The sequence below is a fragment of the Trachurus trachurus genome (genome assembly GCF_905171665.1).
Source record: "Trachurus trachurus genome assembly, chromosome: 1".
Classification (NCBI taxonomy): Eukaryota; Metazoa; Chordata; class Actinopteri; order Carangiformes; family Carangidae; genus Trachurus; species Trachurus trachurus.
The window spans coordinates 35,895,494-35,919,822 of record NC_139891.1 but is presented as its reverse complement, the minus strand read 5'-3'; the positions used below and the strand labels follow the sequence as shown (position 1 = coordinate 35,919,822).

General features: G+C 42.9%; 3 protein-coding genes across 9 annotated transcripts in view; 1 reads left to right on the top strand and 2 right to left on the bottom strand.

Moving 5' to 3' along the window:
- Nucleotides 1-97: 97 nt before the first annotated feature.
- LOC310991048 (E3 ubiquitin-protein ligase TRIM21-like) lies at nucleotides 98-6,517 on the bottom strand (the record flags this gene model as incomplete). Its single annotated transcript, XM_083978618.1, has 2 exons — nucleotides 98-884; nucleotides 6,513-6,517. The coding sequence occupies 2 exons, from the start codon at nucleotides 6,515-6,517 to the stop codon at nucleotides 98-100; spliced, it is 792 nt and encodes a 263-aa protein (XP_083834744.1).
- A 3,542-nt stretch (nucleotides 6,518-10,059) lies between these two features.
- Nucleotides 10,060-21,073, bottom strand: snrpb2 (small nuclear ribonucleoprotein polypeptide B2). Its single transcript, XM_083971132.1, has 7 exons — nucleotides 21,004-21,073; nucleotides 19,610-19,681; nucleotides 17,522-17,694; nucleotides 15,051-15,188; nucleotides 14,897-14,932; nucleotides 12,065-12,153; nucleotides 10,060-10,338 (listed from the first exon to the last, which is right to left on the bottom strand). Exons 2-7 carry the CDS (start codon nucleotides 19,671-19,673, stop codon nucleotides 10,179-10,181), a joined length of 660 nt encoding a protein of 219 aa, XP_083827258.1. The 5' UTR covers nucleotides 19,674-19,681; nucleotides 21,004-21,073; the 3' UTR covers nucleotides 10,060-10,178.
- Nucleotides 21,074-23,536: 2,463 nt separating this feature from the next.
- The window catches only part of kif16ba (kinesin family member 16Ba), a 44,244-nt gene continuing 43,451 nt past the window's right edge, over nucleotides 23,537-24,329 (top strand). For all 7 annotated transcript variants that reach the window (XM_083969774.1, XM_083969773.1, XM_083969772.1 and 4 more), the window contains exon 1: nucleotides 23,537-23,770. In XM_083969774.1, the coding sequence (XP_083825900.1) occupies nucleotides 23,724-23,770 (47 nt within the window). In that variant the 5' untranslated portion in view covers nucleotides 23,537-23,723. The remainder of the gene's footprint in view (nucleotides 23,771-24,329) is intronic.

Genomic DNA, 24,329 nt, shown 5'->3' with positions numbered 1-24,329 from the left:
AAACAACTGAAGACAGGAGGATGACTCAGGTATTTATCAAACAATAAAAAATAACATCACACTGAGGATCCACACGTGTTCAAGTAATCCCATTGGTTTACTCAGTTTGATTAACAGGACAGATGATCAGAGGGGCAGAGTTTTTACCTCCATCATTATCACAGAGACTGAGGAATGGGTGTAGTTTGTCAGTGAAGCAGCAGCCAGTGAAGGAGTAGATGAGAGCTGCAGCATCTACGTCATAAAAGGAGACCAGGCCCTCCTCATAATCCACAAACACCCCCACCTTCTCAAGACCAGACCTCAGATTGAGACGGACTGAGGGGCCACCAGAAGCTCTGTACTCATTTCCATTTCTCAACAATATAGTCCAGTATCCATCCTGAGGAGTCAGTGGGGCTTCTCCCTTCCTGTCAATCGACTCTCTGGCCACTCCCACTGTCCACTTAGTTTTTCCTTCAACCTGAACCTCAAAGTAAAATCTGCCTGAAGAGAAACTCTGTTTTCCTAAAATGTTGGCGTAACGTGTAAATCTCTCTGGGTTGTCTGGGAGTTTCTTCCTCACATCACCATAATTAACTTGTTTTCCATCACCAGACAGGATGAGTTGAGGATGTGCTGTATCAGGATCCAGAGTCACATCCACTGCAAACTGCTGGACTCTCTTCATCTCCTCCATCTGTCCACGGATCGTCTCCTTGGTGGGTGGAGCAGCTTTCAGGGATGGGAAGCTTTGGAGGAGGTGGAGGTGGTCTTCAGAGAGTGAGAGCTGCTTCACCTCAGTGCTTCTCTTCTCCAGCTCAGAGATTTCCTGTTCCAGCTCTGTGATGAAGTCTTCAGCCTGTTTCTCTGAGCTTTTCTGTTCCTCCTCAGTGTTAAAGCTGCTGCTCACACAGTGAATATGATGAGCTGTACTCACCAGTGTTTGGTAGAGACTCTGCTGTGTTGCTGACAAACACCTGATGGACTCACTTTGACTTTCTGTCTCGTCTCTGCTGCAGCTCAGTCGTCCTCCTCTCACACTTTACTTTCACTTCTGGACGCTCACACACTTTATTTACCTCTGGTTCCAGTGTTTCCAGTTTTCTGCTCCGCCCACTGCAGCTAGGTGTGTCTGCACTTTTATTGTGAAACAACAGGTTTTACCTAGGCCCTGTTTCAGAAAGCAGGTTTAGTGAAAACTCTGAGTGAGAGGAAACTCTGGGGTTTTGGTTTCACAAAGCCGGTTCAGCTTGACTCTTCTGAAACCAGAAACTCTGAGTTAGACAGTTCAGGGTTAGTCGACCAAACGGGTCCGTGGTTAACAGAGGAATATATAAGCAATAATAAAGTAACTGATTATTTCTATATTTAAATATTATATAAATATATTTATTTAGTTCACCCAAAATTCAAATTGCACTCATTATCTCCTCCCCCTCATGTGGACTAAGGGCTAGGAGAAGTTTCAGAGTCCTCCGTGGCTTCTCTGAGTTACAGCGGGGCTCCGTGCAGCACTGCATGTTAGGGCTGTCACTTTTTATTCGACATTCGAATATTCGTTCGAATGTGGGGGGAAAAGTTCGTATTCGAGCAGTAATGACCTGCTCGATATGCAGGCTGCAGCAAAGATACTCTATTTACCGTCTTTGGCTGCAGTGCCCGGTGCCTGCATAGCGCCGCGGAACGTCCACCGGACGCGGAAAGGCCGCGAACAGCCGAGAAGCGGAGCCAGTTTACTTTCTGTGCCCATATTAACCGCTGGTGTGGTGTCGCGGCGTGCACCTCCGCGGCCGGCTCGTGCCGTGCAGCGTCTGGTCTATTTTGTGCGAGAGCCGCGAGCAATCGCGTCAAGCTGGGCAGGAAGTCAAACATGAAACAACGAGAGTATCCGGTCAATTTTCAAAATAAAACACCGCGACTGTGTGTGCTGCGGCCTGCGGGGGGGGGGGGGGGGGGGGTCATTCAATAATCGTTCGAACCTCATTTTTCTAAAAACTGACAGCCCTACTGCATGTACATATGACGGTTGCGAACGGAGCTCACTTTTTATACCTCCATGCTGCTCGTATGTAATGTCCCTCTTGTATTGAAGCCCCAACATGAGAAATTGTCCCAAAAAAAATTAAATAAGTCTATATTTCAACGAACTGGGAAGAGGAGCTTCCGCTACAAAACAAGCTGGAAATATAGACTTATTTAATTTTTTTCGGAACCACTTCGCATTTCGGGGCTTCAATACAAGAGGGACATTACATACGAGCAGCATGGAGGTATTTGGATGTTTTTTGGTGTGTCTTTTTGTCACGAAGACAGTTGGTATCCATTTGCAACCGTTATATGGACATGCACTGCTACGCCGAGACCCCCTGTAACTCAGAGAAGCCACGGAGGACTCTGAAACTTCTCCCAGCCCTTAGTCCACATGAGGGGGAGGAGATAATGAGTGCAGTTTGAATTTTGGGTGAACTATCCCTTTAACCCTGCTACCTGAAACGGGGCCCTAGTTAACAGAGGAATATATAAGCAATAATAAAGTAACTGATTATTTCTATATTTAAAACAATTGAACTAAACTTCTGTCCTCAAGTTCGAGCAAATGTAAATGTAAAAGTCTGTGGTCATGTTTGATGCTTCAGTCTGATCTGATCCTCCAGTTAAAGCCTTCTCCTCTGCTTCCACTCTGCCCCCCCTCCCCTCCCCTCCCTGGTAAATATCCTCCTGTCCCATAAACCTCATAAACGGGCCACAAAGTGCTGAGGCTCCGATGCCGGGCCTCGTCCTGCTGATCAATAACTCTGCAAAAACCAAACGACGGAGAGAACATCACGCTGCTGTAGTGACACAAATCAATGGTGCTGGAGACAGAAATATGGCCGACGCTGATCTGAAACTGCAGGACGAGGTCTGGAACATGGTCACCGGCTGTTTATCACGTTATTTATGAATAATCATCGAGTCAATACAAAGACGGAGAGAGAGAAAAGTGCTGCACCTGCACAAGCTGACCTCATCTACCTGAAGCTCCTTCACAATAAAGGTAGATGTTTGTGTTAAAGCTCCATACAGTATAAAGGTAGATGTTTGTATTAAAGCTCCATACAGTATAAAGGTAGATGTTTGTGTTAAAGCTCCATACAGTATAAAGGTAGATGTTTGTGTTAAAGCTCCATACAGTATACGTAAATACCCATATCATGGGTACCAGCTTTAAGCCAGTGGTTTGCAAACTTTGTTTTTACATCAAGGACCCTAATTTGACACAAATGAGACAAAAAAAAAACAAAATTTTGAAGCGAATGTGGCAAGGTGAAGAGGGCCCGGGCGGGGATTGAACCCACACCTCCCGGGTAAGAGTCATGCGTGTTTGCCAGTCACCCAAAGGGACATCCCCTTGGCCAAGTAGCCAGGGCACATGATCAATTGGAGGCATAGTGACAGGACCACCACTGTCACATCTCTCCGTCCTCGTGCTTCCGCGCAGGCTGCCACACATTAGGAATCCATGGACCCACCACTAGTGCTACATGGATCCTGCCAACAACGCCAGAATGTGGCAAGGTGAAGAGGGCCCGGGCGGGGATTGAACCCACACCTCCCGGGTAAGAGTCATGCGCGCTTGCCAGTCACCCAAAGGGACATCCCCTTGGCCAAGTAGCCAGGGCGCATGATCAATTGGAGGCATAGTGACAGGAACCTCAACTGTCACACAAACACCAGAAATACACAAATATTTGTTCTGAGACTGAAGAAAGTTACTTTTTTAGTCAATGTACGTTCAAATTAGGGCCAATGGCCTGAATTTTGGGAAATATTGTAGAGAAATTTTTTGGGGAAAAAAAGTGGTACAATTTCTCCAAAATGATTACACATTTCTAGAAAAAAAGTGGTATCATTTCTAAAGACAAAAAAGTTAAAATTTTTCTAGAAAAAATTGGTACCATTTCTCAAAAAAGGTAAAAAAATTTCTCCAAAATGGTTAAAAAAAAATTGTAGATGAAATTGGTAATTTAAAACTTACAAAAAAAAAGTTATAAAAAATTTGGGAAGAGTGGTAAAATTAAAATAAATAAATAAACAAACACCTACGACTACAGGCCTGTGGCACTCACCCCCATCGCTGCAAAATACTTTGAAAGACTGGTTAGCAAACACATAGAAGCTGCCATTCCCCCCTCACCAGACCAACACCAGTTTGCTTACAGGAAAAACAGGTCGCCAGAGTAGCCTACGCCATGCTATTGTTCTGCGTCTGCCATCCACTACTCCCATTAAGCTGCCTGCTCTCCCTGTCTTTCCTCCCAACCAGTAGTTGAGTTGTAAAAAAAATTCAGGGGGGATGGTCTATTTTTTTGAATGTCATACTTAACTCGCGATTAATCGCACATTTTTATCTATTATAGCCTAAATGTCCCTTGAATTATCATTTTAATACTTTTATCAACATGGAAAAGTGGATAGGCTTGATTTGTGCAAATGTTTTTTAATGAAATCAACTATCAATAGATAAAAAGAAATTGACGCCGTTAAAATTGATTTGACAGCCTATAATTACAAGTTATATGTCCAACATTTAATGTAAAAAGGGGAGGGATGGAGAAGGGGGATGGCATTTTTTCAGGGGGGATGATTTTAATCGTTTTTATTTCAGGGGGGATGCCATCCCCCCTCATACCCCCTCAACTCGACTACTGCTACCAACAGAAGCTGCCTTCATCAGCTCCTGTTAACTATTTCCATGTTGTTTTATTGCTTTGTTGTAAAGCACTTTGGGTACCGTCTGGCTATTGTAAAGGGCTATACAAATACATTTTGATTGATTGATTTTCCATATACGATGTTATAAACAGTTTTCTTGTCTATATACAACATCTATGTCCCATCTGTCCGTCCTGGGTGAGGGATCACTCCTCTGTTGCTCACCCTGAGGTTTCTCCTGGTTTTTCTTGGGAGTTTTTCCTCAGTAGATTAAGTCTGACTCTCAGCTTTGTGCTCTGTGTTCACATCAGAGGAGGCGTTTGGCGTCATATGATTCTACTTCCTCACTAAATGGAGCGACGACGGCCTCTGATTCCAGTCAAGAGCAGCAGGTTGTTTTAAAGGAGAGAAGATGAGTGATACTACAAAGCATGATCGCAGCCTGAAGCATCAGTGTTGCTGCAAATATGACAAGAGAGGAGTCTGCTTTTAAATATGAAGCTTTATCCATTTAAACTAAATAAACCAGAGCAATCTGTCATTTTAAATTGTGTTTTATATTGTTTTCATATATTTCACTGATCGCAATTATAGAATGTGAGTGTGTGTTTTATTGAAAGCGACGCTATGTGTGAGTATGAAAATAGGCTACAGTGGGTTTTTAGCTGCTGTACAATCTCATATTTCAAAAACAATAAAAGACCTTTTTAAATGTGAAAACAGTGTAGACATATTCAAGATTTGCATTTGGGCATCAGTGCCATTTAACAGACGAAACATAGAAAATAGTTTATTCTTGGTCACATCAAAGTGAAATTATGAACTTTACCGATTATCCATCTGATTATCTGTCCTGCTGAAGCGCACAACTTCTTTCAGAGGCCTATATATCCTATATATATATATATATATATATATATATATATATATATATATATATATATATATTATATAACAGTATAATATATATCCTAATATATAACGACCCCCTGATGCTGGGCTCAACAGCTGAGCAGCGTATTCCCTCAGCTGAACGTCTGTAGGCGGAGACGCTCAGAGAGAAAGTAGATAAAACGCTCTGCTCTGATCCAGCTCCGCTGGACTTTCAGAGTAAAGATGACGCAGCTGTAAATGAGTTAAATAGTGAAACAGCGGCGCTTTTATAGCCGGTTTTATGATGAAACTCTGAACATAACCTGGTCGGGACCAGGTGATGAGCTAAGCATCAGTTACCATGGTGATCTAGCCGGGTTAAAAGAGAGCCTGAAAGCTTTATGTTTCCCAGTACATTTAAGCATGCCATAGTGGAGCCTTTACTTAAAAAGACAGGCTTAGACCCGACTGTCCTCAGTAACTTCAGGCCTATTTCAAAGCTGCCACTCTTGTCCAAGATCCTAGAGAAGGTGGTCTCTGAACAGCTGTCATTATTCCTGGATCAGAGTAACATCCATGAGACCTTTCAGTCTGGTTTCCGCAAACATCACTCTACGGAGACGGCCTTACTGAAAGTGTCCAGTGACATTATGATGTCTGCTGATTCGGGAAAGTGCACTGTTCTAGTTCTCTTAGATCTGTCCTCAGCCTTTGACACAGTTGACCACCAGATCCTGCTGAGAAGACTGAGGGATGAAGTAGGACTGTCAGGGTCAGTTTTACACTGGTTCTCGTCATACCTCTCTGGGCGTAGCTTTAGTGTCACTGCTAACCAAATAAGGTCTGAGTCAGCAGATCTGTTGTGTGGAGTCCCCCAAGGCTCCGTTTTGGGTCCTGTATTATTTTTACTGTATTTGACACCCCTGGGAAAAGTCATCCAGGGATTTCCTGATGTTTCTTACCACATGTTTGCTGATGATATCCAGCTTTACTGTTCCTTCAAGCCGACTGAGCTTCAGAGGCTAAGTTCCTTAGTTCAGTGCTTGGTGGAGATTAAACAATGGCTGAGTGATAACACCCTGCAGCTTAATGTGGAAAAAACAGAAACACTGGTTATTGCCCCTGATGATTCCATTCCAGGGATCAACCAGTACTTGGGTGACTTGGGCCAGTCTGTCAAACCGAGCCTAAGAAACCTGGGTGTTGTGTTTGACAAAGGCATGTCATTAGTGCAGCACTGTAAACAGCTGACCAAAAATTGCTTTTTTCAACTGAGGAAAATGTCGAAACTCAGGAAAATGGTGTCACAAAACGACTTGGAGCTGATCACTCATGCTTTTGTGTCTTCGCGTTTAGACTATTGTAATAGTTTGTTTTCTTGTCTAAACAAAAAGGAGCTGTCTCGCCTGCAGTTAGTGCAAAACTCTGCAGCGAGAATTCTGACTCGCACCAATAGGAGGACTCATATAACCCCTATTCTTAAAGCTCTTCATTGGCTGCCAGTTTCGTCCAGGATCAATTTTAAAATTCTGGTTTTAACATTCAGAGCTTTGCATGGCCAGGCTCCGCCTTACATCAGCGATCTGATCCAGCCTTACACCCCAACTCGGGCTCTGAGGTCTGTGGATCAGAATCTGCTGATGGTGCCACGCACTCGTTTCCGGACCAGAGGAGACAGATCCTTCCAGGCTGTCGCTCCCAGGCTCTGGAACGATCTTCCGCTCTCTCTGCGTTCAATGGAGTCTGTTGACTCTTTCAAAAAGCAACTAAAGACCTATTTATTTGCTCATGCTTTTGCTTAACTGTCTTGGGGCTGCTATGATTGCCACCTAGTTGTCTTGGCCTTTTAAACTTAAATTTGTATGTACTTTTTTGACTGTGTATTGTTACTGTTTTGTTTTAACTGTGAAGCGCCTTGTGACCCTGGTCTGTGAAAGGCGCTGTACAAATAAAGCTTACTTACTTACTTACTTACTTTAGACTCAACATAGCTCCATAACACATTAAAGGGATAGTTCACCCTAGAATGATATTTCGCTCATTATCTACTCACCCTCATGTTGACTAAGGGCTGGAAGAATTATCAGAGTCCACCGTCCCTTCTCTTAGTTACAGGGGGTCTCGGCGTAGCAGTGCATTTCAATGCAACGGTTGCAAAGGGACACCAGAGCTCTTCGTAAAAAAACACACACAAAAAAACATCCAAATACCTCCATGATGCTCGTATGTAATGTCCGTCTTGTGCTGAAGCCCCAAATTGCGTAATTGTCCCGAAAAAAATTAAATAAGTCTATATTTTAAGCTTGTTTGTAGCGGAAGCTTCTCGAAGCTCCTCTTCCTGGTCCGTCCAAATCTCACGTGATTTGCGCCGGCGTCAGTGCGGTTACTGCGAATCACGCGATATTTGGACGGACCAGGAAGAGGAGCTTCGAGAAGCTTCCGCTACAAACAAGCTTAAAATATAGACTTCTTTAATTTTTTTCGGGACAATTACGCAATTTGGGGCTTCAGCACAAGACGGACATTACATACGAGCATCATGGAGGTATTTGGATGTTTTTTTGTGTGTGTTTTTTTACGAAGAGCTCCGGTGTCCCTTTGCAACCGTTGCATTGAAATGCACTGCTACGCCGAGACCCCCTGTAACTCAGAGAAGGGACGGTGGACTCTTGGCGCATTTCCACTAGCACGGTTCAGCTCGGTACGGCACGGCTCGGCACGGCTCGGCTCGGTTTGGTTGTGTTTCCATTACAACTGAGTATCACTAGTACCGCCGTGACGTCATTACGTCGCCGAGCAACGCTCTAAACTCTGTAAATATATAACTTTAGCAACATTTGAAACATTTTCAGGCGAGAAAGTAGTCGTTTAGATCCCCACCGTGTTGAAAATCTGACAAAATACCAGCTGTTTACAATTTTGTTTCAACGAAGTCGGCGTTACTAAAGCTAGCCGTAGTGAGCAACGCACTTCCGGTTATTTTCACAAAATAAAATACCCGTTGCCTTTTATCATAAGGAAAGCCATTACGATAGAATTGGTGCTTTTACTTTGAAAACAGGAAATGAACCTACCCTCGCTGTAGCTAGCTCTAAACCGCCGTTTTGACTGCTCTCGTCCCGTTAACGGCATTTAACCGTTCAATATGCCTTACCGGAGAGTCTTGCCAGCTCTGAGATCGGCCTGGTTCATTTTAAAACATTTATTTATTGATGTAAATGTGGTGTTTTCTGTGCGTACAGACCCCAAGGCAGTGCTGCTCTTCTGTCTAACCACAAACAAACTGCTGCTACAGCTACAATTGTTAGATTTCATCAATGAGACCAACATTTAAGAGTTTAACCAGCCGGTGGTAAACCTCTAAAAGCCATCGGGGAAGTTAATTAGCGGTCTGTTCTCCTCGGGGTGACGGTGGTAGGCTGGCCGGCGGAGCACGTCAGGAGCCGGGCTGCTGCCTCTGTGATGTCGCGGTCGCTGCTCGGACCTGGAGCTTCACACTCGAAAAACATCGGGGCAAACTTCTAAACAGCCGTCGTTTGGATAAACTAACCGCACATGGGGATCTAAACAGTTACTTTCTCGCATGAAAAAATATTAAAACTTAATAAAGTCACGTAATAACAGAGCCAGTCTCAATATTAGAAATTCTCTGGTAATAACAGGCTTCAGCAGGAACATTTCTGTTGTCGGTCGTCGCTTCCAGTGACGACACTCATCGGCCAATCAGTGGAAGGCAGTCGGCTGACGTCACGTTTTAGTAACGCTTCGGCTCGCTTGGAACCAGGGCTGAGGTGATACCAAAAATGTACCCGGTTGCAGGTACTGCGTGCTAGTGGAAACACGCAATAGCGCGCCGAGCCGTGCCGTACCGAGCCGAACCGTGCTAGTGGAAATGCGCCATCTGATAATTCTTCCAGCCCTTAGTCAACATGAGGGTGAGTAGATAATGAGCGAAATATCATTCTAGGGTGAACTATCCCTTTAAAGGGCAATTCCAGGCAAATTCAACTCGGGGCTGTATTTTCCTAACATTTTAGGTCTAAAAGAAGGAATCTGAAGATTTTCAGTTTAATTGCTCCTGTTTTGCGTTTGAGTCACCATCTGACGCTGTCTGTGGCTTTGAGGGATGTAAACAGCCTAAGCAGCAGAACTTCCATCCGCTCCCATTCATCGCTGCCGTGGCGATGCGGGGACAGACACAACTACCGCAAAACAGGAGCAATTAAACTGAAAACCTTCAGATTCCTTCTTTTAGACCTAAAATGTTAGGAACATACAGCCCAGAGTTGAATTTGCCCAGAATTGTCCTTTAACTCCATTCGTAGTCCAGCCCTCTGGCCTCAGAGTCTCTGATCACCGTTTAAACAACATGTACAAGTTTGAAGCCTTTTGTTTTCAACCTGTGTAAAAACTCACGAGGTAAAAATTTGTGTAAAAGTCTTTTATTTTTTATTTTACAAAAGAAGATGGAGGCCAGAGAATTTCCTCTCGGCCCAGTGAGAAGTCATCGACTAAAAAAACAAAACAAAAAACCCCCCGAAATAAACAGTTCACACGATTTACAAAAATCCCCCCCCCCCCCCCCCCCCCAGAGTCTCTGTCGGCGTCAGAAACAGGAACTACTTCTTCTACTTCTTGGCGTAGGTGATCTTCATGGCGCAGGTGGCGGTGATCCTGAAGCCCTGCAGCGCGTCTTTGGCCACGCCCGCCTGCGTGTCGCTCTCAAACTCCACGAAGGAGATGTCGTGTTTCCCCGGGACCAGACGCACCTCTTTGAACCCCGGGAACCTGACGCACACAAAACACGACACAACACAATTTAATACACACACACACACACACACACACACACACACACACACACACACACACACACACACACACACACACACACACACACACACACACACACACACACACACACACACACACACACACACACACACACACACACACACACACACACACACACACACACACACACACACACACACCAGACTGCTAACGGGCGGCGACAGTGAAGGCGTCGTCACTAGGTGCGTTTCCATTACCCCTTGAAATGCGCAAAACCTAAATATCTAAATGAAAAACTGGTAATGGAAACACCTACATTTCGAAAAAACTCTCTAATAATATCGCTAAAATGTTTTTACGCTCTCATGAGGTGGTTTTTGAGACGTATCGATTAGGGATGGGCATTTCGAATAATTTCCTAATCGAGTAACCTAACCTGGTGTTACCCGGGTAACCAATTACTGTAATAAAAAATAAAAAATAAAAAATAAAATTACGTCATGTCTGATGGACAGAGCGCAGCCGGTGCATAAATGCGCTCTGTCCGTCAGACAGCCGCATTACTGACACACAGCGTCGTCAGACTAAATATCAGGTTAATAAGAGTAGAGATGGAGTTTAAGATGCACATATGGGCAGATGTGCATCTTTATGCCGGGGAATAAAGGCGCTGCATGCTCTCTGAGCGCTGAGTGCAGCGCATTTATGCCGCGGCTGCCTCAGAGGAGGAGGAGAAAACTTTTTTTTCTTTTTTCTTAAATCATTAGCGGTGCTTATTTATTAGTCCACACTACATGTTGGTGCCTTCGGTCCTCTCTGCCTCGCATCGTCTCAGGAAATAACTGGGAAGTTTCAGAATGTTTGTAAACTGAAAGCAGCAGATTTTCTAACAGACTTGATGACACCTGTCGTCGCCGAGGGAACCACCACAGATTATTGTAAAAGGTTTGAAAGTCCGAGGCTCGATCCAAAAATGCTTTTACACAGCAGAAAATCACGTTGCTTGATCCGAAACTGTTGAACACTACAAAAAGCCGAACCATGGCATGATGATGTAGTTTGATCCGACGCTAGACTGTTGCTCTAACGTGCCGTTTTTTTAATCCTAGGTTAACCGGATAATACATTCATAACTGAGTAGCAGATTGCCTACTCGGGTACCCGTGCACATCCCTAGTATCGATACAAACGTGTATCGCAAAAGTGTAATGGAAACACTTTTTTCGCTTTTCTACACGTCACCGGCGTCACTGGAGTTGTGTGTGTGTCCACGCTGTGTCGGTTTATGTAACTTGAGGGGACAAATGAACCACATGTTTAGTGTCATGCATTGCTGACCTGGGCATCGTTTCTCAATAAATTAGAAAAACCTTTCCTATCGTTCCCCTTTTCCGTGCATGGTTGAAGGAGATTGGCTCACACCCACGCTCCCACTCCCTCCTGCGCCGACATGTCCCCTTAAGTCACATAAACCAGTACGGGTGTGTGGACACAACCACCTCATCACCGCTGGTGTTAAAAGGCTCCGTTCTTTCTGTAGTCAGGTTAAAGCGCACATCCGCCGTGTTGGTAAACAAATAGTCCCTCTATATCAACGGAGGCAACTGTGCTTGAGCAGCTTGGGTTGGAGGTGGTGTTGAGTGCGGGCCAGTTTCAGTTTCAGTTTCAGAAATATCGCTTTCATTTTGTGAAAATCTGTAATGGAAACGCAGCTACTCACTGGTTGAACAGCATAGACAGCATCATCTCGTTGGTCTCCTCCGGCAGGTTGCTAAGGAACAGGATGTAGTTGGGAGGGTTGTCCGGCACCTGAGGAGACACACAAGAAGTTCAATGTTTACTGGATAAAAGCCAACAGCATGTGTGTTTTAGGTACCTTCACCCCCAACGGACTAAACAAGGAATTTGATATAAGACCTTTACTTTGACTTGTGAAACTGTTTTTTTGTATACATTGTATCTACAGTATACTGTATGTCCTTTATTTAGAACATCTGATTTTGTGTTTATGTGCTTATGTCTTTTATCTTAATCTTTTATGTCCTAATGTAAAGCACTTTGGCTTCCCCTGTGGTTTTTTAAATGTGCTATATAAATAAAGTTGATTGATTGATTGATTGATCTGATATGTCTGAGTACAAATGAGCTGAACCCAGGGCTCCAGACTGCAACGAAATGCTCGCATCTTGCAACTCAAATTTGAGACTGTGCGAGTAAATTTTTCATCTAATTTGTATCATAGGTATTTTACTCTATTTATTGCACCCCACACTTTCTTTCGCACTTTCCTTCTCTCTCCTCTTGGATTTGTTTGCCTCTGTTACTGTTTTATCGTATATTATGTTTTGTGTATGATGTTTTACATGTACAGTACATGGCAGCTATCATAACTCCCTTGTCCAAGACAAATTTCCCCTGGTGGGACAAATAAAGTTTATTTGATTTGATTTGATCTACTCGCGCATGTGTGACCAGTAAATTTGCAGATTTTTAAAAATATTTTTTGTTTTAGAGGTAAATTCATGCTAAACCGCTCATGCACGTTGCCTTCAGGGACAGTTTTTCATCAAGCAGTCTCTGTATTTCCCTCTAAAACAACTCTGTGTGGTAATGTTGTGTTATTATCTCATAGCGTGGTGAATGTGCAGGTCACAACTTGTCCACCAGAGTTGTAGGATTGTGTATTTGATGAGTTTGGTGAGGGAAACCAAGAAATCCCATAATGAGCCTCCGTAGCGTAGCTCTGAGCAGCTCACGGCTCTGCTCCGCCGTTCTAAAAATAGCTTGCACCGACAATTAAAGGTAACGGACCTACTGCTATGACTATAGGGATTATGGACAATGGGCAAATTTGACAAAATGTTGAACTATCCCTTTAAACATGCAATAATATGCTTGCACGCTCAGCAGCGGTACTCAAATCATCACAAGGCAACGAAGCAGGTTGACTCGCGTTGCAGAACAGCGCTGCACAGAGGCTCCCAAACGGAAATTATTGATTGATAGATTTTTTTTGGGGGGGGGGGGGGTCTCGATGAGTTTGATGCCGAGGAGTCTGTGCACATGTGGCTCAGTCAGGGTCAACAGACAAGGGGGCCAAACGACAAGGGCTGGCCTACACAGGTGTGAATTAAAAAAATTATGGTTTCTGCATTTATCAAAGTATTTATCAGTAATAAAGTGAAAATTAGAGGAAAACGTGAAAATTTAAAATTTCTGCTTGTGCTCCTAAAATGTTAAATTAGGGGCCACTGTGCTACTAGTTAGAAAAGTTACTCTGGAGCCCGGCAGCATCATATTCCCAGTGGGTTAGATATTATCAGAGGCGCCTCTCTCTCTAGTTAGGTAGAACAGTACGAAGGCTCTTCAGCAATAAAATGTGTACATTGTTAATTGTTTCATTGTGGGAATATGTGAATCTTCGCCACAGCAAATGTAGGAAACAGATGGACTGATGCTCAACAGGGTTCTGGGATGTTTATGGACTCAAACTGTAGTTTTCCAAGTCAAAAGTCAAAAGAGGTCCAGTGCTGATGTCATTGTTTAATGTGTTGTTGTACAGCGTCAGACATGTTGTCTTGTACGTTGTCAGAGTTCATGTGTGATCATCAGTCATTGGTTATCAGCTCAGTGATTCAATCACATGTTTAAAACGGCTGTCAATAACGGACAAAGGTTAAAAGGCTTCAGAACGGCCCATGACTGCTAATACTCATATCTGTGATAATATTTTTGTTGTTTTTGTGTGTTTTTATACTTTGCTTTTAACTTTGTAGGACTTTTTTTGATGAAAAGTGCATTAGAAATAAAATGTATAGTTAAAGCAGAAGTGAGTGATATATTTGTGTTAATATATAAGTCTTAAATAGTTGTATCTTCCGACAGCAATCACTTACATAGAGTGTTTGGACTGAAACACGGGTCTCTCAGTCCCTCTGCTCTGCTCTGAGCCGAAGAGAAAACATTTATCGACGTGACGTAGGGACGAGGACTGTTATGGTGCGTTCAAGGAAACTCGTATTTTTCCGACCTGTGAAGTCGTACCAGTTTGATCTGGTACGAGTTCACCGGTCGGAAGTTACGAGTGGCCGTTATAGTGACTTTCACCGGTAAAACAGGTCGGAGAAACACGAGTGGGTTGCCTGGAACGCTACAAAGTCGTAAGTTGTGACTTGAAGCTGTAATTTACGATTTCAAAAGCCTGCCTGGAACGCAGCATTAGCGAAAACGACCGGATCACTTACTTCTGCTTTAATATTATTATCGTTATTATTATTAGAGTTGTGCTGTATAGTAATTTAAATATTCTTGTGTTTGACTGTAGAAAGGAGCAGAAGAGAACACTTTATAGTGAGTTTATGAATGTTTTAGATAAATTCTGATGAGAGCTGGCGGCGTATAAACCGTATAAAAATAAAGTGCACTGTATTGCTTTGTTGTGTTTTTGTTTTGTTTTGTATCTATACTTTTATATTTATCTACTGTACTTGTTTTTACAAGACCAAAATAAACTAAACTAAACTGTTGGACAGGTTGTAGAGTTCAGTCTTACCTGGACGGCCGGTGACAGCGCAGGAACAGCTGATCCCTGTGAACACAACAACGACAACAGAGTCTTAACTTCCTTCTTCCTGCTCATTGATCGAGGATCGAAGATGGAAGATGTTATTGAGTATTGATCAGTATGGACGGCCGCGGTCACTCACCACAGCCGGTTTCTTGGCGAGGTTTGACGCCGGTTCTCCGCCGGCTTTCTTCTTCTTCTCCTTCTTCTCCTTCTTGTCGCCGTAGGTGCCCTTCACCTTGGCGATGACCTCGGAGTCGGTCTTGGCGTACTGGATCCTCTGGAAGCACAGGACAGGACAGGACAGGACAGGACAGGACAGGACCGTTAGAGCCGTTAGAGCCAGAGCTTACCTACACAGGGTTCCTACAGCTTAAGCCAAGTTTAATTTAAGACTTTAAGACGTTTTTAATGCCACTTGAAATTTTGATTTGATTTGATTTTTATTTGTCTCAAACGAGCACATCAAAAGACAAACAATCTATGTAACAAGAAACAAAACAATAATGATACTGTGCAAGTTTGAGAAGGGGCTGAAGGAAGCAAAGCTGATCAAGTTCAGCCCCCCCTTACCTTGTGATTCATGTCATACATCTGTAGTTCCATACAATTCAGAAGATTAAAAACATATTGCTTTATGAAATAAGACCATGATTATAAATAAAAAGAGTAAAATTAGCTGTCCAGTTCTTTATAGCTGTCCAAGAGTGTATGTTCATAATATATGCTTTCTCTAACCATAAACATTTTCTGGATGTTTATTGGTAGCAACCTATTCCAGGCTTTAAACAAAATCTGACCTGTTTTGAATTTGACCAGGTCCTCAAATCTTAAAATACCCGATTTTAAAAACAACGGATTTGTATGATCAAGGTACCCAGCATGATGAACCATCCTTATGACTCTTTTTTGTAAAATGCAAATCTTTTGTAAAGTGCAATGAATGAAATTTAAGACCGACTTCACATTAAACACAAATGCAAAAAAAAACGTCACCACATACATAGGGTTAGGGACAATTTTACCCACTTTCCTATGTGATCCAAGGTAAAGCGACTGCTATATGAATAATTGGGGTGGGTGGGGGGGTGGGTGGGGGGTTGACATCATTTAACAGCTGTGTAGTTTAAGATGATAAACTAAAAAGGACACGTTTGCTCGTTCGTATGTTTCCATGCGCATTAAAATTAATTTGAGTTCTGTGTGTTTCCATTAAAAGTCGGACTTTGGTGAAAACTACAAACTTGCACAAGTTTTTCTGCAGCTGTCCTTTCAAAATAAATTAATAAAAAGTCTGAAAAAAAAAAAAAACTGACTCGGGAGCTGGTGGCGGCGAGAGATTTAGCTGACACTAACTTCTCTATGTCAGAATGTTACCTATTATTTTGAGATTTGAGACTAATTACAATCAGAAAATCCCACTTATCAAGTGTTAACATTTTTAAGACCTTTGAAGAATTGATTTAAGACATTTTAATGCCAATTAAGGCCTTGTTTTTAGATTAATGAATTCAATGCCTTGTAAGACTTTTTAAGGATTTGTAAGAACCCTGCTACAGCTGTGATGCTGGTGGAGGTGTACATGTACATGTACGTTTTTATGTGATTCTGGCTCCATTGAATCAGAGGCCCGTGTTCTTTTGCACTGTGTTACTTATTATGGACATTCGCGCTGACCTATTTAGTACACTTTCTAAGTCCTATTTTAATTTTAATGATCTTGATGATATGAATAAATTGTGTGTAATTTTAGCTGGCAAACACTGCATTAACGACTGTGCCAAAGCCTGCCACCTCATCCTCAATAGAAGACCGTCTCTCATGAGTTCCAGTTTGCATCCAGCCACATCCTTAGTAGAGCAGGTATGACATGCTCCGTCTCTATTAATGCTCATGGGCCTAAATTGGTTCCATTCCTTAAGTTTTTTAACTGTAATATATTAACAAGATTGAACAAGACATTTTCACTTGCTCTACCCAATATTTCAGGTGTTGTATGTGTGCAAATTAGCCATACGTAATTGGATTCATGTCATACCTGCTCTACTAAGGATGTGGCTGTCTTGAAAAATTGCAGTCATCTTGAAATTTACAGTGGTTTCTTGTTGGTTGACTCATTCCAATTTTCATGCCGGTACCACCACAGCAACTTCAGGCTACATGTGCTGTCAAAACGGTGGAATTTATGCAAATTTATGCAAATTTGCTCATGTTAACAAAGAATTTCAAAAAACTTGTAATACATTTTTTGTTTGTCTTAATGTAAGTAATGAACTCAGTAATTTTCATGGAGATATCTAAAGGTTAAAAAGTTTACCCTATGCACGTGACATTTTTTTTTTTATATACGTATAAATGGGATATGTTTGGGTGTTTTTCTAAACTTTCCCCTAATGGGATTCTTCTGGGCTTTTTTCCCCTCACTCAGGACATGCTGAGGATACAAAATCAGTTGAGTTTGCTTCTGTTGCAATTTGTTTAACCTTTTCTCATAAAATGACTGGACTAGTTCATAAAACAGTTGTTTTGTTTTTTGTTTGTATCTATCTATCTATCTATCTATCTATCTATCTATCTATCTATCTATCTATCTATCTATCTATCTGTCTGTACCATGGGCTTGTTGTAGAAGGGGAAACCCTGCAGCTGCCTCAGGGCGTTGGTGGCGGCCGCCAGCTCCTTGAACACCACGAAGGCCTGACCCCTCATCCTCATCGTCTTCAGGGCCACGATTTCGATGATCTGACCGAACTGAGAGAAGAGCGCGTACAGCGACCGCTTCAGCTCTGAAGGACACAGACACAAACACACACACAGAGGATAAAATAACGTTGCTACAGACAAACACCACTTACTAAACACATTTGAAGAAGTGGCTGAAAATTGATCAAACTTGCACTCACTGTTAATCTTAATAGAATAGAATGCCTTTATTGTCACTACACACATGTACAATGAGATTAAGAGCTCTAATTCAGTGCAAACATATGCCTAGAATAAAAATAAAAATAATTTAAAAAAAATTGATGTGTAAAAGTGTTAAAGCAGAACTATGCAGGATTTGGGCTGTAATTATTGTGGCTCAGAGACCCTGTGATGGTTGAGTGACCTGTTATGAGGTGAATGGGGTCTAGGCCAATGCGCTCACCCCCCCCCACTGGCTGAAAACCGCACTTGCAAGATCAGTCGTCCGTCTCGGTGTCGTCAATGGATAGAACTATCGCGACAAACAGTACGAGATAAGAACGCAGATGACGTCATGCATGTCATGAATCGTGATTGGTTTGAGTTCGGAAAGTCAGAGGAAACCATGGAAACATGAAATGTTTGTACTGATGAAGTTCGACTTGTGGCTAACACGGAGCTAATGCTAACACGGACACACACACACCATGGGTCTTTTATAAGATAATGTAATACATCATGACACACACACACACGCCTTCGCGTTTTGGAACCTTTATTCATGTGTGTGTGTATGTCTGTGTCTTTGTCTGTGTGTGGCCGTATTAGCGTTAGCTCCGTGTTAGCGTTAGCTCCGTGTTAGCATTAGCTCCGTGTTAGCATTAGCTCCCTGTTAGCGTTAGCTCCGTGTTAGCGTTAGCTCCGTGTTAGCGTTAGCTCCATGTTAGCGTTAGCTCCATGTTAGCGTTAGCTCGGTATTAGCGTTAGCTCCGTGTTAGCAGGGCTTAGCAAACACCGCTCTCTGCCTTCAGCAGTAAACACAAGCACGTGTAGGGGGTGGAGGTGGTGGTGGCGGCGATTTTTTTTTTTACGACAGTGACATGTGCCTCCCAGAACTGTGGGGGAGCCCCGAGAGGGAAAAAAAGAGAAACCAACGAAGGAGCGAGCTATTTCCGGCCGACTTGCATAGTTCTGCTTTAAAGTTAAACATTGGTTCAAGCAGCAGCAGAAATTTGAACATTAACTTCTCTCAAGTCATTGTCAATACAACAGCACTTTACTAATGTTTAATGCTAAATTTAACTTGTGTTTTAATCTGAAATTTGCAGCTGTGTTTATTTATTCATGGTACCTATTCACTGTATTTGTATCATTGCATTTATTGTATTCAGTATATTTTATCCTATTCTAAAACCTGACCAGGGACAAAGACTGCACATTAGCTGAAGCTAGACGTCTTTTTCCATTTTTTTGTGGCAATGTTGTATGTATCGTCCCTGTTAAATAAATAAACAGTTATCAGAAAAGTTACTGTTTCCCTCTGAAAATAAAATGTTCCGTTACTAGACTCAAAAGTCCCGTCACTAAATAATAACACACCTTTGAAAGTGTAGCTATGCGTTATATTTTTTTCAGTCCATCAACCAACTCACTCAGTATCCCTCCGCCTGTGTGGAGGGATACTGAGTGGGTTGGTTAGTTCCTGATAAACAGGAGGAGTCCAAGTAATTTAACATATTTGGTCATTTTATGTTTTTTAAAGTAACACAACAGTTACTTTCCCTGGTTTATAAATGTAGTAATTAGTTTCTTTTTGAGGAAAGTAACTAGTAACTATAACAAATTACTTTTCAAATGTAAAAAGTGCCCAACACTGGTCTTTATTGAACAATCCAAACCTGTGAGTATTTAGTTTAATTTAGAATTAATTAGACTAAAAATAGAAGAGTCGGCAGGGTTCAGGTAAACACAATAACTGCTCAGACTGACTGATGCGCCTCCTCCTCTCCCTCTCACCTTCTTTCTTGACTCTGTCGTTGACATTGTTGATGTAGATGGTGTGGTTCGGTCTGATGTCCATGGTGCAGCCTGAGGAGACACAAAGACAGATATTTACACTCAAGCCCAGAATACGTCGTCACAACACTTGCACTCTCTCTGACCAGCCGAGGTGACACTAATGAGTCTCCACCGCATCCTTGAGAGTTTTCACTGTGTTCAATGTTTGCTACTTCTTGATGATACTTTACGCCGTTAACCCTGTCTCCTTTTTGTTTCCTTTTCCTTCCTTTCTGGCGTTTACACTGTGAGCTCTTGAGTCCTCACTGAGTTCTCTGGTCTTTGCCATTGACATGAAAATGACTGAAATGTCACAAGTCAACAAGTCAACTTTTATAGTCAGAAAACTGGTTAAAAGAATCCACCAGAAATATTGAAAACTAACTTCAAACACTTTTAAACAGAGAACAGTTTGTTCCAACACCCTGTGGCCTTTTGTCTTCAACGTTTAAAGCATTAGTAAGCGGAATATTTGTGTTAACATAAGTCTTAAATAGTTATATCTTCGACAGCAATCACTTACATAGAGTGTTTGGTCTGAAACACGGGTCTGTCAGTCACTCTGCTCTGCTGTAAGCCGAGGAGAAAACTTTCCTTGTATCCTACAACCTTTATCCAATGAGGAGAGAGAAGGGCCAGAACGACCGGATCGCTTACTTCTGCTTTAAATAAACACCTTTAACAGTGTAACTTTACTTTAATAAACTGGTCGTGGCTCCAGACTTTCCTCTGTGTCCTGCTGATGTCAAATCTGAGTTGAAATACTGATCTATAACTGGAAACATTAAGAAATTCCTTGTGTTTGACAGGAGTATGAATAAATTTGGGCTTAAGTGTATAGAGCACATTTAATAATATACTGCTGTTGACTGTAATCATACTTAAAAAAACGTTTCTATCAAAGTTATTACGTTATTTAACTTTGGTTTCTCTGGTGTGTGTGTTTTCACTGTGTGAGAGCAGCTGACCACTGTGAATCTGCCTCTGGATCAATAAAGTTTCATCTATTTATCTAAAAACTGTATTATGTGTTTGTCTCTGGCTCCGAACTCATTAAAACAACCCAGACATTATTCAGACTCGATGAGATAAAATAAAGTCGATAAATCAGCTGTAATCACCAGGGCAACAGCAGCAGCGGTGTAGCTTTAGCATGTGTTAGCTTCAGACTCATGTTTTCATTCATACCGTTAGCTTAGCGGCGGCTAGCTCCGGAGCTAACCGTTACCGGCGGGGCTCTGCGCGAGCTCACCGGTCCGGTGTGAGTCGGTCTATCACCGGTCCGTCCGAGAGACAGACTACAGGTAAACCGGTGTTAGAAAACAACACGTAAACCCCCCGTTTACACTCACCTGGTGCCCGCTCACAGCGCTCATGTACAACAGGAAACGGTCACACGGCGGCTGCTTTAACTCTTCCGGCTCTCTGCTGCCCCCGCAGGCCGGGGGGAGAACTACAGCTCCTCGGTGTCCGCTCTCTGCTGCCCCCACAGGCCGGGAGGAGAACTACATGCCGGGGGGAGAACTACTGTGCTCCAAAGAGCAGCAGGTAAAAACGCCATACAGGTGAGTCTGTCCTACAGGAGACAGGAGACAAAACAGGGTGGAGATTTATTTATTTAGGAATAAAGAGAACAAAGGATAAGGAAAGGAAAAGAAAAGCCATGCAACAAGTTTTAAATTTAGACTCTACTGAAATGTCTCATAGAGTAGAGTAGAGTAGAGTAGAGTAGAGTAGAGTAGAGTAGAGTAGAGTAGAGAATACTTTATTCATCCCTAGGAGGGAAATTCAAATTAGTCCAGTAGCTCACACGACAATGACACAAAAAATAAAGAAAGGTGGAGCAGGACCGCCAGGTGGAGCAGGACCACCGGATGGAGCAGGACCTCTGGATGGAGCAGAAACTCTGGATGGAGCAGGACCTCTGGATGGAGCAGGACCTCTGGATGGAGCAGGACCTCTGGATGGAGCAGGACCGCCGGATGGAGCAGGACCGCCGGATGGAGCAGGACCGCCGGATGGAGCAGGGCCGCCGGATGGGGCAGGGCCGCCGGATGGAGCAGGACCACCGGATGGAGCAGGACCTCTGGATGGAGCAGAAACTCTGGATGGAGCAGGACCTCTGGATGGAGCAGGACCGCCAGATGGAGCAGGACCGCTGGATGCAGCAGGACCTCTGGATGGAGCAGGACCTCTGGATGGAGCAGGACCGCCAGATGGAGCAGGACCGCCTGATGGAGCAGGACCTCTGGATGGAGCAGGGCCACCGGATGGAGCAGGGCCGCCAGATGGAGCAGGAACCGATGGCGAAGGGGCAGCTGGGTGGATCAGGATCATTGGTGGTGGGGCCAAATCATTTTGCTTATCTGCCCCACTACTATATTCCTCCATCTTGCAGCAAGGAGAGAGGAGCCGTCCACCACCGCTGCTTTCCTGGTGCCATGAAGTGGATGTTTAGTCTGTATCCTAGCAACAACTTCATGGAGAACTTCAGATGGAACTTAATAATAAGAACAGTAAAACAATTAAACCACAGTTAAAATGTTAAAAAGTTAACACCAGTGTTTTCTTTCTTTCTTTCTTTCTTTCTTTCTTTCTTTCTTTCTTTCTTTCTTTCTTTCTTTCTTTCTTTCTTTCTTTCTTTCTTACTTTCTTTCTTTCTGTCTGTCTGTTGGTCTCTTTCTTTCTTTCTTTCTTTCTTTCTTTCTTTCTTTCTTTCTTACTTTCTTTCTTTCTGTCTGTCTGTTGGTCTCTTTCTTTCTTTCTTTCTTTCTTTCTTACTTTCTTTCTTTCTGTCTGTCTGTTGGTCTCTTTCTTTCTTTCTTTCTTTCTTTCTTTCTTTCTGTCTGTCTGTCTTTCTTTTTCCTCCTTAACACAAATGAGACATACACGAAATAAGAGTCGAAAAAAAAAATAGTAACGAACAAAATCCATTGTCCATTTTTATCTATTTTTTTCCTTATAATTGCTGGCTTTCTATGACGAGGACAGCAAAGTAAGAATTTAATTGTCAGGGAAACTCACCTTTCCACTGTGCAAATGACAATAAACACTTTATTATTATTATTATTTTTTTGGGGGGGGGCAAATTTTATTGACAATATTGCAAACTATTTTTACGTAGATACAAAAAAGACATTGATGTGGACTGTTCATTCTGCAAACAATGTGGAGAAGATCTTTATCATCTGTTCTGGTCCTGTCCCTTTTCATCTGCTTTCTGGCAAGATGTTTGTGCTTTTATTTCTCAGAATATCTTGTCTGATGTGTCTCTTACTCCTACTGTGAATGTGCTGTTTGAGTTCCACTCCTATCCTGCGAATAACAAAGATCATTATTACATCATCAACCTGCTTGTTCTACTTGCAAAATACCACATACACAAATCCAAATTCGCTAATCACAATCCATTGTTTTTAATTTTTGAGAAGGAACTCAAACAATACTTAACAACTATCCAATATTCATCAAACAAAAAAGCTATTAAAACCACTGAGTTATGCATTTTATATAATATTTTATTGGATTAATAGCAATGTTTTGTATACTATTTTGAATACTGCGACCCCCTGGCATTGTATTGTTCTCTGTTTTGTATGTTTTACTAAATGTAATACCTGAATTGTCGACAATAAACACTTTTGAACTTTGAAATCAGTGTTTTCCTGTGGCTGTGAATCTGTAGGTGTGTGTTTGACGTCATCTCAGTGCAGCCGGATGTCTCCTCTCGGCCTCCGTCCGTCCAGCTGCGGTGTTTGGATCAGCTGACTCTGGAGCTACAAGCTAACAGACAGACACACCGGTTCTTCTCTCTGCAGGAGGACACCGACGACACGGACCCACCACCGACCCCCCGGTACTCACACACACCTGTCCACACCTCCTCCCCCCACCTCCTCCTCCCCCCTCCCGGAGCGCCTCCTGCTCTCTCCCTCCTCCGTTATCTCGGGGACTTTTGCCCCAGTGTTTACCCTCCGGACCCTCGCCTCTCCCCCGCTCGGCGGCTGCTATAAGGCGGCAGGCTGCTGCAGAACCGACCGACAGAACCGACCGGAGCACAGCGGGATGAACCATGGCATCGGTGCGGGTGGCGGTGCGGGTCAGGCCCATGAACAGGAGGTGAGTGGACAGTGGAGGGGTCAGGGACTCGATGCTGGTCCGTTGCTGCAGCTGCTGTTTCAATGTGTAAACAGAGCCAGGCTCGGTTCGGGTTCAGTAATGTGGGTTAAATGTTAAAATGTTAAAAATAGTCAAAGATATGATATAGTTAGCCTTTATAGTTTAGTTATTAGCTGGTTTATACTGAAATATTAATGCATCTTCAGCAGCCTTTCACACTTTCACTGTTGAGTGGAGGGTCAGGGACTCGATGCTGGTCCGTTGCTGCAGCTGTTTCAATCTCAGGGACAGACTCAGTGGCTCAGGCTCGGTTCGTTAAAGGTTCTGTAGTGGCTTCACTCCATCACATAGAGATAACAGCCTATATAGTTTAGTTATTATTAACTGGTTTATATTATACTGAAATATTAATGCATTTTCAGTATCACATGGAGGGTCAGGCACTCGATGCTGGTCCGTTGCTGCTGCAGCTGTTTCAATCTCAGTGTGTAAACAGAGACAGGCTCGGTTCGGGTTCAGTAATGTGGGTTAAAGGTGTTGTAGTGGCTTCACTAGTCTG

Excerpts from the sequence above, each read along its gene's own strand:
- snrpb2 (XM_083971132.1), bottom strand. The coding sequence starts at position 19,673 with ATGGACATCAGACCGAACCACACCATCTACATCAACAATGTCAACGAC. Across the intron at positions 17,695-19,609 it reads CGACAGAGTCAAGAAAGAAG|AGCTGAAGCGGTCGCTGTAC; the intron begins GTGAGAGGGAGA and ends TGTGTCCTTCAG. Across the intron at positions 15,189-17,521 it reads CCTTCTACAACAAGCCCATG|AGGATCCAGTACGCCAAGAC; the intron begins GTACAGACAGAT and ends CTGTGCTTCCAG.